The 14,604-nt window shown below is 39.9% G+C and overlaps 1 protein-coding gene across 1 annotated transcript; it reads left to right on the top strand.

The window, feature by feature from the left end:
- Positions 1 to 1,553: 1,553 nt before the first annotated feature.
- Positions 1,554 to 8,335, top strand: LOC115743000 (protein DETOXIFICATION 40-like). The gene is made up of 8 exons (XM_030677574.2): positions 1,554 to 2,122; positions 2,576 to 2,951; positions 3,793 to 4,048; positions 6,291 to 6,347; positions 6,718 to 6,956; positions 7,124 to 7,242; positions 7,373 to 7,459; positions 7,976 to 8,335. Exons 1-8 carry the CDS (start codon positions 1,778 to 1,780, stop codon positions 8,039 to 8,041), a joined length of 1,545 nt encoding a protein of 514 aa, XP_030533434.1. The 5' UTR covers positions 1,554 to 1,777; the 3' UTR covers positions 8,042 to 8,335.
- Positions 8,336 to 14,604: the final 6,269 nt, after the last annotated feature.

The following is a 14,604-nucleotide window of genomic DNA, read 5'->3' as shown; positions in this document are numbered from 1 at the left end:
GTCCTAATGCTATTGGACGATGGAGTTCTGCATCTTACAACTTTATTTAGTGATAAACCTTTGGATAATTTATCAATTTAATTCTGAACTTTTTATAACTTTATTTAGTCCTAAACCTTTTGACAATTCGTCAATGTAGTCATTTCTATCAATTATTTAAATGATAAGTTTGTGACTAAATTGACACAATCGAAAGGTTTAGGATTGAATTGACTAAGGTTTAGGACTAAATTGGCAAAATCGAAAGGTTTAGGACTGAATTGGCCGTCGTACAATAAGTTTAAGACTTTCCGCACAAGTATCCTAATAACAGTTAGCATGGATGCTATTGTGAAGGGACATATTATTTGCATTGGCTGGTCAAAGGAAAACTACATCAAAGTAGAGAAATTTAACATCTTTAGCATCGTCGCTTGGGAACCAATTTTTTTTTTTTATTTTAAAGATCATGTTTCCAATGCCAAAGATGGGAAGATGTGTGTTTTATCCATAATATGTGTGTTTTTCTGCATAAGCCAAGAAACTGTCAATTGGATTCTAGAGGTGGAAAATGAACACAAGCATCAAAAGCAATTTCCTTAAACTTTTCGGTGGCAGATGTCCTCATAGAATTTAGTTACTAAGATATGAAAAGATAATGATACACGTTTCCTGAAGTTTGGCTCAATGGTCCATGAACTTTAAATCTGTTGAATGTGATCTCCGAACTTTAACCTAATATGCAATAAGGTTCCTAAACTTTTAATTTATTTAATGTAATCAATATTGAACATTTTCATACAATCCAGGGATTAAATTGAACATGTATCAAGTCCATGGATATTATTGAACAGATTAAAAGTTCATGGACAACATTGCACATTAGATTAAAACTCATGGACCACATTGAACAAATTAAAAGTTCATGGAATACATTGCACATTGGGCTAAAGTTCATGGATCATTTATGTTATTTTCTTTGATTTAGATGGTGTTTTGGAAGAAATAATAGAGTACCTAGTGAAAAATTGGTGAGAGCACCAAATGCTAATTGATAAATCATTGACAAATATGGGAATGAAGCAAATAGTAGTGTATGTGAGTGAGTCAAGAAAAGGGTAATTTTGGAATTGGCTGGAAGTTCACACTCTACATGTTCGACTCCCTAAAGGTCGAATATATGTTTGTCGAATTATGTACCGGACATAATCCATTTGTTCTGTTCCCCACATTAATATTTCCACACCATACATATGAATTTGTCAACCATATGCGTTGGAAATTTTTCGATCAATTAAGTATGGCATTAGGTTTATAAAATGATAATCATGATTCATGTAAAGGCGGTTTTCAAGTGGCCAATCAATGCATCTTCAGCGACTGAATCCATTTTTTAACTTTTCGAGCAGCATATTTTTACCACTGTCACTATCAATCTAATGTCAAAATCAACATGACACTAATGGTAATTAAGAAAGAGGAATTGCATGATCATACAATTAATTGCTTAATTGACTAAGAGCATCTCTTAGGCCAAGCTTCCAAGTACCAACTCAAAGCCAACCAGAAGATTACAAAAAAGAGAGCATCAAAGCATCACCACAATGGAAAAAAAACCAAGAAAACGAAACACCTTCTCAAAATTATTCCTGCTTTCTCCTACAAGATTTCCATTACCACCACATATGTGCGTGTGTCCATTCTTTTGGGCCTCCTCATAATTCATCACATTCGATCCCACCCTCATCAACAACAGAAGTCTAGCAGGTATCAGCACCCACCAAGGCTTGCCAAAGCCATGGAGTCCGGAGATGAGCAACACGATCCCACGGCGCCGCTGCTTTCGCCGCTGTCCGAGCAGGAAAGACTGGCGGCCGCTTCTCCCTCGCCGCACCAAGTGGACTCTAAGTTGGAGACCGTGCTCACCGACATGGAGTTGACTTACTTCAATCGCCTTCGGTTGGCTTCTTGGATAGAACTCAAGCTGTTGTTCTACTTGGCTGCCCCAGCGGTTATGGTCTACCTGATCAACAACTTCATGTCTCTCTCGACGCGCATCTTCGCAGGCCACCTCGGGAACCTTGAGCTCGCCGCCGCTTCTCTCGGCAACAGTGGCATCCAACTCTTTGCCTATGGCCTTATGGTTGGTGTAGCCATTTCCTTTTATGCCAGTAGCTAAATCAATCTCTCAAATATGTACTCGGATTTTTCCAATGAAACAATGACTTTTTAACCTAACTTTTGTTTCATTTCCAAAATGCTACGGTAAAACCTTGATTCCTTTTTCAATTCTGATGTCCTACAGGAGTTGCAATACATTCAGATAAAGTTTTAAACTTGATCTTCTCCATCAATAACACATCTTCTTTCTACGGACACAGGTCAAGCAGTCAACTCGAACATCTAGTATTTCATCTGGTTGTTTTGTTTGAAAAAAGAAGAAGAAAATGTTCTTGATTCTCAAACACTACCTCGTTACTAGTTACTTACTTAGTAGTTGACAAAAAACCTCTTTGACATGTTTCCTCAACTAGGTTAGAAAGTTCATTGGCTTTGTAAAAACCTAGCATTGATTTTTTTTTCCCCTCTTAAACAGTTAGGGATGGGAAGCGCCGTCGAGACACTATGTGGCCAAGCTTATGGGGCAAGCCGATATGACATGCTGGGCATTTACATGCAAAGAGCGACGGTTGTGCTCACCGCCACCGGAATCCCGCTCACGGTCATCTATGTGCTATCAAAGCCCATATTGCTCCTGCTCGGAGAATCAACAGAAGTGGCGTCCGCGGCGGCGGTGTTCGTGTACGGCCTCATCCCACAGATATTCGGCTACGCCGCAAACTTCCCGATACAAAAGTTCCTGCAGGCGCAGAGCATAGTCCGGCCCAGCGCTTACATTTCGGCGGCCACGCTTTGCGTCCACCTCCTGCTGAGTTGGCTTGCTGTGTACAAGTTGGGTCTAGGGTTGATAGGTGAGTTGAGAGAGATAGAAGGAAAAATTCTTCTTAGAGTTTGATGTTTCGTGAAAAGTGGATGGAGTCCCCAGGGGATATGACGTTCACGATGACGTCCACGGTCCCCACAACAGTAAAACCAATCGAGTTATAACCCGACTATAGGTAGAGAGACAGATGTTCTAGAGAAAATACTGTGTGGGGCCGCCTCTCCACGTCGCCATGGGGGCGGCCTATCGCTGGAAGACACGTAGCGCCACGTGTCCTCCGACGTTCTCGAGTCCTTCGGCAATATCGTCGTGCAGCAGTGCCATAGCGTCTGGCGGTACTCATGCACGTACTACTACTTGGGTGGTTCTCATCTGTCCAAGATGGCCATCACACGATACTCTTGAAATACCCAGTAGTTACTCCAGCCAATAGTTCCAAAACCATTGATCATGTACCATCACCTCTCTTTCGATTATGCACGTAGTTGCTTGTTTGGACTTTGTCTTCCTCGAGTAGTCCCCCACCTCATAGAACTGTTAAAATCATGCAGGATCCACGATCTGTGATCGGTCGTGGTAGATCCATTCTGTGACATGGTATTTACAGTCTGAGCTTCGAAAGGTCATCATTGAAGTCGCCGGAGGTCCACACTCTATAGACGTACTCAGAGCATGATCAGATCCTCCAGATTGTCACAGAAAAAACTAAACCAGCGGGGTGGTATCATGAACTGTGTACGTCTATGGAGGAAATGCTTTTTGAAGTCAAAGAAGAAAGGAAGCAAAAACGAACTTCGAATGACCTTTGCTTCTCGCTTCCTATGCTTATTGTGATTACTCTATGGTGACTGTGGGATGATCTGTGGTAGGTGCATCACTGGTGCTGAGCTTGTCATGGTGGATCATAGTAGCGGCCCAGTTCATTTACATCGTAACGAGCCGCCAGTGCAAGCAGACGTGGACGGGGTTCAGCTTGCAAGCCTTCTCGGGGCTGTGGGACTTCCTCAAGCTCTCGGCTGCATCGGCCGTGATGCTGTGCCTCGAGACCTGGTACTTCCAGATCTTGGTGCTGATCGCCGGCTTGCTTCCCGACCCCGAGCTTGCCCTCGACTCCTTGGCTGTTTGGTGAGTGAGCTTATTGTATTTGTCTGTTGCGCGGATCACCAATATGACAGACAAAGTCGGTCGTACTTAAAAGACTTTAAAATATCTCTGTCTCAAATATTTTGATCGCTGGTATGTATAATGTAAAGTTAAGGATGGTAGTCTGTACGGTGCAAGCGTGTTCGTACGTTATCCATGTATTTCGTGTCATTGCCAGAATGTTTGGATGTGATCCATTACTTTACGTTAGTTCTAATGAGCTCAAGTGTCTCTCAGTCTCTCGTATCGTGTCAAGAGCTGTCAATTCCTAAGTGAAATCAAATTTCATGCTCTAGTACTGAAGATCAGGTGTCCACTCATGCATGAGAAAAAATGGAAGTGTTATTCATGGTTTTTTTTTTTTTTAAGATAGACAATCTGTCATCTTATTATTTTTGGTATGGCAGATCTTGGCTTGCAGGAGTCGGGTGTCTTGGTCATGGCTTGTAATGTCAGTAAGATTAGGTCTTGTCTTAACACCCTGTTTCAATTTGGTCTTGTGTGGAAGATAATTTGTCCAGGACTTGTCGTGGACCCCTAAGCATCTCACTTGGGTTTCGGACAAACGCCTCAAAACTTTATCAGCAATATACAGATGAAGTGGGTGGGTGGCGACAAGTGCAAAAGTACAAATAGATAGCTGAGTTGGATAGACAAGTATTCTGTCATATCCACCGAAGCATGGTTAACTTAACATCGACTGTATTAAAGAGATGAAGCTTATACGGTATACACTAAAAATAAGAGAAAAAGCCACCAAAAACGCTAATTTATATTCACTGTGACACATTTATTTCAAACTTTTTTTAATGACACAAAAAAACTCAAACTTGTACTCATATGACACATTTACCCCAAACTTATACTGGTATAACACATTTACCATAAACTTTTTCTCGTGAAAAACTCTAAATTTGTATTCATGTAATACATTTACCCTAAAATTTGAGGTAAATATGTCACACATCTACAAGTTTAGGGTTTTTGGTGTCCCACAAAATTAATTTATGGTAAGTATGTCACATGTTGGGGATGTTGGTGTCGCAAAAAAAGAAGTTTGGAGTAAATGTGTCGCACAGGTATAGGTATAGGGTTTTTTGTGTCACCTAAAAAAAAGTTTGGAATAAATGCGGCATAATATGCATATTTTGTGGTTTTTGGTGGTATTTTTCCTAAAATAAAGAAGCTAAAAGATTGCTGACAGAATATTAAGACAGTGGGAATAATGACCACCAACTTTGCTTCCCATGTGTGAGAACTTATTCCAATCTCCTCTTCTTAGAATATGTTCACCTCATTTTGATGGATGCATGAGGCAATGTGGGTTCCATTAGCGGCTCTTCGATTCTTAGTGACATAAGATCAGAGAAAAGGACTACTAGCTTTACTTTCTGCCGTACAATTGTCTTTTAACCTTTCATCTCCAAGAACTAAAAGCCCTTCCTCGACCTCATAATTGATGTTTGAACAAAGCATCAGCATGTTAACTTGTTAGTTGAAAGCTTTGCTTGTACCTCGTTTCAATCATTAATTGAAAAGCATCAGAGAAATTAACTTTGATGATATGAGCTAAGTAGAACCGACACGTGACACGACATGACACGCCGACACGTCATTATAAAAAAATAGAGAATTTTGACACGTTGAGACACGTTGTATATTAAATATATATTTTTATATATACATGATAAATTATATCAGCAGTGAGTTTCTTCTTCTTCCGTTATATCACGATTAGTTTTTTTTTTTTTTGCTGGCTGAGTATATTAATTTTGTGGTGACTTGGCATATGACTTATGTATATATATTTGTGTTTGATCCCTAATTTATTGAAATTACTTAAAATTGATCCGTGCGTGTCAAAATGGCATATCAAGATGCTAGACTCATGTATCACTAGCGTGTCCGGAGCGCCGACCACAAGTTGATCGCATGTCGGAGAGTGTCGAACACGACATGTAGATCCCCAAAGCGTGTCCGCACTTCATAGGATATGAGAAACCGATCGATGTACATAGCTTTTTTCCGTGACAAAGAACTTAAGGATGGTAGCACTTTGATTGATGCTTGCTTTTCTGAGCTATTGTCTTGCCTGTACCATGCTTTTCCTTCTCGATTATTTTGATACGGATAAATTTATTCACTGAATGAAATCATGTATACTATTTTTGCTTTGAGATGTAAATGTTAATGGACAGCAGCACCTGGTTTTTGGGTTGTGCAGCATGGCGATACAAGGACTGTTGTTCATGGTCTCCGTGGGGTTTAATGCTGCTGCAAGGTACAATTTTTTATCACATGATTTTCATAGCATACACGACCGGGGTAACTTTCGATTACACGGGCTAGTTTGGACAAAAATATGCGTACTTTGAAAGCAAAATCGGTCGAATGCACGCACATCAGAGACTGATATCTACAAACAAAAGGTTACATAGTCACAGTCCATCCGTCAGCATGCACATTACTCTTCCAACAGTACATTGTGGTCTTCAAATTTTTTTTTTTTTTAAAGTAGATATATAGCTACAGCTCCATCTTTACTCGCTATATTTAAAATGAAAGAGAGAAAAACCATAGTCTAGTTGAGAACAAAGTTGTGGTATTTGATAATTCGAGGTTGACTAATCATGTGTGTTATGTAAGAGCAGTGTGAGGGTGGGGAATGAACTAGGGGCGGGGCACCCAAAGTCAGCAGCATTCTCAGTGGTGATGGTGAACTTGGTCTCCTTCATAATTTCTGTGATCGAAGCAGTTATCGTGATGGCGCTGAGGGATGTGATCAGCTATGCATTCACAGAAGGCGAGTCTGTGGCCGATGCCGTTTCTGAACTCTGCCCATACTTGGCCGTCACTCTCATCCTCAATGGTGTTCAGCCTGTTTTATCTGGTACGTCGAAATTCGTTGACAACACCAACACATGACTAGTGTTTTGCTCTCATATGATCGATTGATTCTCAATACAAGCGGATGATTCTCATATGATCGATTGCTTCTGCATTTTCCTTCTGCATTTGATACGTCTATTCCATAACTTTTGGAGTTTTGAATCGAAGGGGTCGCTGTGGGATGTGGGTGGCAAGCCTTCGTGGCCTACGTCAACGTCGGATGTTACTACTTGGTTGGAATTCCGATCGGTTGCGTCCTAGGATTTAAGTTCGACCTAGGCGCTAAGGTAAAATCCTCTCACCATTAAGCATCATTCTTCACATGCTCGATGTGCTTCATATTAAGCAGTTGAAGAACTAGTGAGATCGACCGGCCCGGTCATTGTGATACTAGAAGGTGTCTGATTTTGATTGCAGGGAATATGGTCGGGGATGCTAGCCGGGACGGTCATGCAGACTCTGATATTAATTTGGGTCACATACCGCACAGACTGGAAAAAAGAGGTAAACTCTTGTGCAAATTCACTAGCTTTTTTCATCAAATCAGCCTTCAGTGATCGTATAGCTTTTAGCATTGTCGCTTCGAGTGACATTACCATGATACCGTTTCAACGGTTAGCATACCAATACGAACGATTACCAGAACGCCTGAATTGCTGCTCATATGGGAAGCAACGCCGCGCGACCTTTTGTCTGCAGGCTTCGCAATTAGCGCTGGTTTTGCTTTATTGCAGTTCATCGTCCAAGTTGAGATCACTTTGTAAATCTAAATGAAAATGGATTGCTCAGACAAAAATGTCAGCCAAAATTCATTTCGGAGTACTAACATGAATAGCAGACAATTTCATTTATCTGTCCCCCTCACGAGACTCTTGACCCACTTGGCTTGAGCTCATCAGACTTTCATCCACTTGACCGTTAGTGACACAGCTACATGCATAGATGTCTTTCCAGTTAGCAAGTAACCCAACTGAATACATCTAAAGAGAGGGCTTTGGTTGTTTTTCTCACATGTTTCAGGTGGAGAAAGCTAAAGAACGCTTGGACAAATGGGAAGACAAGAGAAAGCCCCTCCTAAAGAGCTAATCCTTCGATTGCGTGGACTCCGGTAGCGTCACTATAAAGGCCGAGCAAACTGTTTTGTTCAGCCAATAACCCCCACAAACTCTAAGCCCAACGGCAACGAACACATCCAACGAATAAACGCCTGAAAAATCACTGCGACGAACCAGTGATCGCCCACTATGTCATTGTCTTTCCTGAAACAGAAAATGCAGCAGTATTGGGATTGGACTGGAATGGAATTGCATATCCCGATTTGGTTTCTTAGTCGATAAACACATACTAAGATTTGGCTGCTACTAATGGCCGGTCATTTTCGATTGCTGATTGTTGCAATTAGCGGACATGTGATCTTAGTCAACAGGCCGAGAATCGTGCATGTTACAGGTACTGAAAAATGAAGACAAGATTCACATAAACTTTATTCTTCTAAGACATAGAGGATCAGTTCGTGGCATACATGCCAAAATATGGCATGCATTTGATAGCAGGTTGCTGCTATGAAGAGCGACGATTAGGAAGGATGTATCAAGCTCACGCTAAGCCGGTAAACGGGTTCCGATTATGTCTTTGGTCGGCTAAATCACATTGTCATCAGATCATAGTCATTCAAAATCTGGTATTTATACATCGTTGTGTTTACTACTAGACGTGATGGTGGGCCTATGAATCAGATGGATCCGACAATATTCGGGCGAGATTTGGTGAGGTCTATTGCTTTTGTACCTGGCCCAAACACAAGAAAGATGTTAACGGTGCGGACTTATGCGATGCTAGCTCTCAATATGCTGTCATCTTCTAAATTAATGAATGGTATGAAGGAAATAATTTTGAGCGGACCAAGTAAAAATAGAAGATGAGTGAGTTGGGCTATTGGGCCTAGACTGATATAGAAATCAGCAGCAAAAGCAATCCCTTTCATATCAGCTAAATAGCACCAACACACGACACGACATGCTTGATACGTCATTTCTCAAAAAATAGAGAATTTCGACACATTGAAACGATTGTATGTTAAATGTATATTTCTAGGATACATGATAATTATCATGTTTATATAAAAAATCAATGGTGAGCTTTTTCTTCTTTTTCTTCTATTAGGGATTCAAAATTAGGTTTTTTTGGACTGGCCGGGTATATTAATTTTGGGATAATTGGCTATATGCCTTAAAAATATATATTATATATTTATATTTTGATCCCTAATTTATTGAAAATGTTTAAAATTAATCTCATGTGTGTCAAAATGACTTGTCGGAATGTCGAACTCGCGTCATTGACATTTTTTAAGCGCCGGCCACATGTTAGATGTCCGACACCTATTGATCACGTGTCGGTTGCTTGTTGGAGAGGGTCGAATGCGTGTCGTTGTCCAACACGCGTCCGACACGATACAAAGATCTTGGGAGAATGTCCGTGCTTCCTATTATATAAGCAGTACACCCCATGCTATGTTTGATTATATTACCTTGAACTCAAAATTAATGTGATGAAGAATCCTATGATAAACCTTAGTGCCTCAGCAACATATTTTTCTTTCATTGGAGCCCCAAAAAATATGAACAAGCAAGATGCCATTAAAAAGAGACCAATAATGATGTCCTGGCCATACTTAATAATCTAGGTCAAGAAATATTGAATATTCAAAAGTTTCATGGTCAAGTTGCGCTAACTGTCAATTATTACCTTATTCTAATGACTTCTCTTGTTATCTTGAGCTTGTTTTATTTTCAAATTATTTGAGATTTGTCTTGATTTGAAGTTATGCTTCTTGAACTGAGACGTTTCTTTCTTGTATTTCGATTGAAGAAGTGAATGAAATATTATTTCGACAGAAAAAAAAAAAAAACGAGAATTTCGGGGAGCCAAAACTATAGATAAAGAAGGTACGAATGGTGGGAATTTATTGGGAGAGAGTACAAATTTCCCGGGAGATTCGGACAGTACATGCATGTAATATTTTTCGTATTTGTTTATTTTTTCATTTCAAAAGGCATTTTTTAGTCAAAAAAATGTTAAAATATACACACTAAATTAGATTTTTTTTTTCAAAAAGCTAAGTTAGATTATGGAATAATAAAAGAACAACTAAAAACCAAAAGAAAAACTCAATAAATGCCGGAGCCAAGTCCTTGCCTAGTGGCCGCCGCACAGCCGTTGGGAAGGGCCAGCGGAGGTTGCAACGGCCTTCCCGAAGCCCAACAACCCTCACTGGCCCCGGGCGAGACCTCACCTATCCCCGGAGAGGGCATGCTGGCCCAAATTTGTGGGAGGGTGCAACCCTCACCCCGGATCCAAGCGAGGGCTGCCGACGAGGCCTCACCAAGCCTTGCCCACCACCGGTGAGTCCTCGCCAGCAACCCTCTCTTGGATCTAGAGATCTGGGCCGATAGACCCTCATCGAGACCGACGAGGCCTCACTTGGGTTGGCAAGGGTCACAGGGCTTCGGGAAGGCTTAAGCAACCTCCGTCGGTCCTTCCCCACGGCTATGGCAGTGGCCACTACCAAGGGCTTGGCTCTAGCCGTTGATTGAATTTATTTTATTTTTTTGTCTTTTTTTTTTAATCTAATACAGTTTTCTCGACTAAAAAAGTCTAATTTAATTTTTAATTTTTTAAAAATTTGAATAGTACTTGAAATGAAGAACACTTAGCTTAAAAATTATAAAAAATTATCCACATTAGTTCATGTTGTGCCACGTAAGATGGCCGACATCCATGTCGGTGGTTTCCGATCAGAATTAGCGATATGAACTCAATTGGCAAAATGTGAAAATGTTTAAAATTGAATTGACAAAATTAAAAGGTTTATGACTAAATTTACAATTATGCAAAGACTTTTTTGAACAATTTTTCCATGAAAATGACGTTGGAATGCATGGTTTTTGCGGACTCGCAATGTCGTCATAGAAACATACGTAATGACAAAGAAACCTCTTCATGTTATAAATCGCCGCCCATGTTTTTGTCTAACTATATGTTTCTTTTGCTACTTGTTTTACTGCTCATAGCCAAATGCTTCTTTGTTGGGGTAGCTGGACGGCACAATGCTTGTTAAGTCGAATTGAAACATATCATTTGACTGATCATTAATCATTTTGTGATCTTGAAAAAAAACAAGGGATTTTAGGAGGCAAATGATCTCGTGTCAATATGTAATCAAAATGCCCAATTCCTTCAAATGACATTAATGACTGTATTATTATCTCAAGAACAATTAATCCCAATACATAAGGGATAATATGAAAAGGAAAATGTTTTCCTCACAATACTCGTCGATACGATACAATATCAACTGTAAATTCACATACTATTACCGCGTGTTTTGCATAAAATACTCATTGATTAGAAGATAATGTGGTTAGAAATAATTGACAGATCTGTTAGATTGTCGGGCTAGCAATTTTCAAATGAAAATTTAAAGAGAGTCGGAAAACTTGATTCATGCGAGTAAATGTGGAATGGTGGGCTTGGTGCTCTCTCCAAGCCTGAACAAGCGCAGGCAGCTCCTCTTTATCTGCTTCATCACCTCTTGCTTGTAAGCACCGACTCTGGACTAGGAGACTGTCAACAGCAGGCCCTTCCTCATCTTCTTCAACCTCTTGCCGACTCTCATCTTGAGCTGGCAGAACCCGATCCTCAAGAAAGACGGCCTCCTCATTTGAGACTCGCCGTCCATCGTCTCCAGTGCTTTGTAGATCAGGAACTGAGCCCCCCTGTGGCTGGCCTCCTCCGGGTCTTCCTTCTCCATCTTCGAATAAGCGTATGGTCCTCTCGAGATCGACATTTCGATATCTCTCTTGAGGAAACTTGTCTTCAGATGGAGAATGCCTGATGTTGTGAGGTTGAAATGGTTTGAAGCTTTGACCCTGAATTTATGGAGCGGGTGTGTGAGATTGAAACGGTTCGTGATGGAGATGATGATATGGAGGCAGTGTCATGTGCCGTACTGTTCCCTAAATTAAAAGAAGTAAGGCATCAAAATAAGAAAAATAAGATTAAGATGGTCTGACAGTTGACATCATCTGGAAGATTGATCTATTTATTAATAATATGGTTTTCGATTTACTATTTTATGCAGACTCCTCATTAATCTTAGACTAAGGATCATCCGGCCAATGTGTAAAGAAGATGCCATGGTTTGTCATTCATGGCTAGGGGTCACTGGTTCCCCGACCACTATGGTCCGATCAAGCCCTACCTCGAAATTAGAAACAGGACCGGAGGGACCGGTTCCCAATTTTCAAAATCAGAGACCGGACCTAAGATGTTTGGAGTAGATCTGGTCCAGTTCTCGGGCGATCTAATGAAACCGGTAGAAGTGCCCTCAATAAGTAAGAGTTTAAATAGTTTATTTAAAGGTTTATAAGAAAAAAATCAAAATTAAAAAAGTAGTTGGTCCGGTTTGGGTGGGCAGTTCCATCTCTAAAATCGAGAACTGGATCGACAGCTACTTGTTTCAATTTTATGAAACCAGGAACTGGACCAGTGCCTTTGAGAACTGGTTCAGTCCAAGTGGAAGGTTCCACCCCTAAAATTGGGAACCGAACAGACAATTTTAAACCGAACCGGTCCGGTCGGTTCTTTTTCTTTTTTTTTTCCACCCTTACTCATGGCTATGTTTATGGAAAAATTAACCTAGTGAATGTGTACATTGCCCAACCAGATACGTGTCATACCTCGTTGAGCAATTCGAACAGTTAAATTCGAGACAAGACATCTAGTAATTAATGGGTCGGATTGATATGTGAGAATCACCGAGTTATTTTATTTTGGGACAGCTCAAAAGACGTGGATCTTCTCCTTCTGCCCTCATAAAATGAACTAGGTGGTAGAAATTAGGATTGAGTAGGATCTTGTGGGTTTGATGGGTTGATGAATCAGAGGATGAAATGTGAATATGGTACATTCAAGTACAACCGTACCTCCTATCGTGTTCAATAAAACAAATGAAGAAATCGACGATGGAGGAGACAGAGCCACATTGAAGGTCTCCAGCTGTGCTTTATAATGAGACCCATCAAGTGAAATTCCTACCTAAGTCGGCCATTAATTTTATTTATTTATTATACTCAATTTTTCTTTTTTATTGTATCTTTAGTTAGAGTTAACATCACGAAAAACCTCATATTGATACATCTATTGTAAATTTACCTCAAATTATTATTTTGATTCGGAGAAACTCTAAAACAAGACACCTACGATAAATTTATCCCAAATTAATTTTTTTACCATAAAAATTTTCGAACCGATGCATTTATAATAAATTTACTTTAAACTATTTTCTTGATCACAAAAAATCTAAACTAATACACCCGTAACAAATTTATCTTAAACTAATTTTTTATTATAAAAATCATGAATTGATACAACTGTGATGAATTTATGCTCCATTAAGGAAAGTATACTAATTTAAGATTTTTCATAGTATTAATCCTTCACTTTACTTATACTTTTCTTATTTAATTTTCCAGCTTGCGGAGGTTGATAGTTAATTTGGGAGAGAGTACGGAATTCAAAAGGGACACCTAACATGGGGGCCTGCCTTGTAAGTTGTATGGAGCAGACCAAGCTTTCCCTCCTCTGACGTGAAGAAGTCTAAGCTTTGAATCTGTCCTGTCGACAAAATTGATTTTATGTGGAAAAAAAGGGGCGGCTCTTATAAAAAGTGAAATGACAAGGACCAAAAAGCAAGAAACATTTTTTCTCCTTTGGCTTAATAATGCAAGTTTCTAATCTTTTGCTAACCAGGATTTGAGATTCCAAGGTCAGTGCGATAGCTGCCGGCTCTTTTGAAGGTCTTCATATGAATTTTATACATGAACATATAGCAAAAAAAAGTTATAAATATCATATAACGTCACTAGTAATTAAAGCTCGATACCCGTAAACGATTACCTAACAAAATCCCTTCTTTATATGGAGCGCATATCGTCACATTTGGAGTTCATGTCCTCCTCCCCGCTAGAGATCATCCGAATCCAATTTTCGAATAGCGAGCGAAGAAGCTAGATCTATATTAAGGGAGAATTTTGGTCCGGCGGCCGGCGAAACTTGTGTCGAAGACCAAATCCTTATCAAAGTACATACATCGGTGTCATGGCATGCTCTTGGCAAGTCCAAGGAATTTGAAAAATTTGAGACGATGATGTTATCGAAGTTCTTGAAAACCATCTTTGCCCCCCAAGATATTTAAGTTCAAGAAAGATAGTAGGTGAAGGCACCGGTTTTATTTTTTCTATCTTTTCATTAAACAAACAGATATAATAAATTTTCTGTTTTTGATTTTAATATCTGGCGCCTGGCGCTTGGCAAATGCGTTAGAATGTGTCCTAACCTTTGACCCAAAAAAAAAAAAAAAAGAATGTGTCCTAACCATGGAACAACTAAATGTGCAATTTTTCGATTTTGCCTGTCAAACGTGAAACCCCAACGTAACATTTGGCCACCGTATAAGACCAACCCACCTTGCAATCCCTAATAATACAATTTAGTAAAAAGAGGAGGGACCCCCAAGATAGGAGAGGTTTGTTTAATCCATCCGATGGTATATACCAGCTTGCATAACCACAGCCATTGTCGTTGCG

The sequence above is a fragment of the Rhodamnia argentea genome, chromosome 9 (assembly GCF_020921035.1).
Source record: "Rhodamnia argentea isolate NSW1041297 chromosome 9, ASM2092103v1, whole genome shotgun sequence".
NCBI lineage: Eukaryota > Viridiplantae > Streptophyta > Magnoliopsida > Myrtales > Myrtaceae > Rhodamnia > Rhodamnia argentea.
Note: the sequence above shows the minus strand (reverse complement) of the source record. Positions and strands in the feature narration are given on the sequence as shown.

Coding starts and splice junctions, on each gene's coding strand:
- LOC115743000 (XM_030677574.2), top strand. CDS start 1,778: ATGGAGTCCGGAGATGAGCAACACGATCCCACGGCGCCGCTGCTTTCG. Junction 2,123..2,575: donor TCTTTGCCTATGGCCTTATG/GTTGGTGTAGCC, acceptor CCTCTTAAACAG/TTAGGGATGGGAAGCGCCGT. Junction 6,957..7,123: donor TGTTCAGCCTGTTTTATCTG/GTACGTCGAAAT, acceptor TTTGAATCGAAG/GGGTCGCTGTGGGATGTGGG.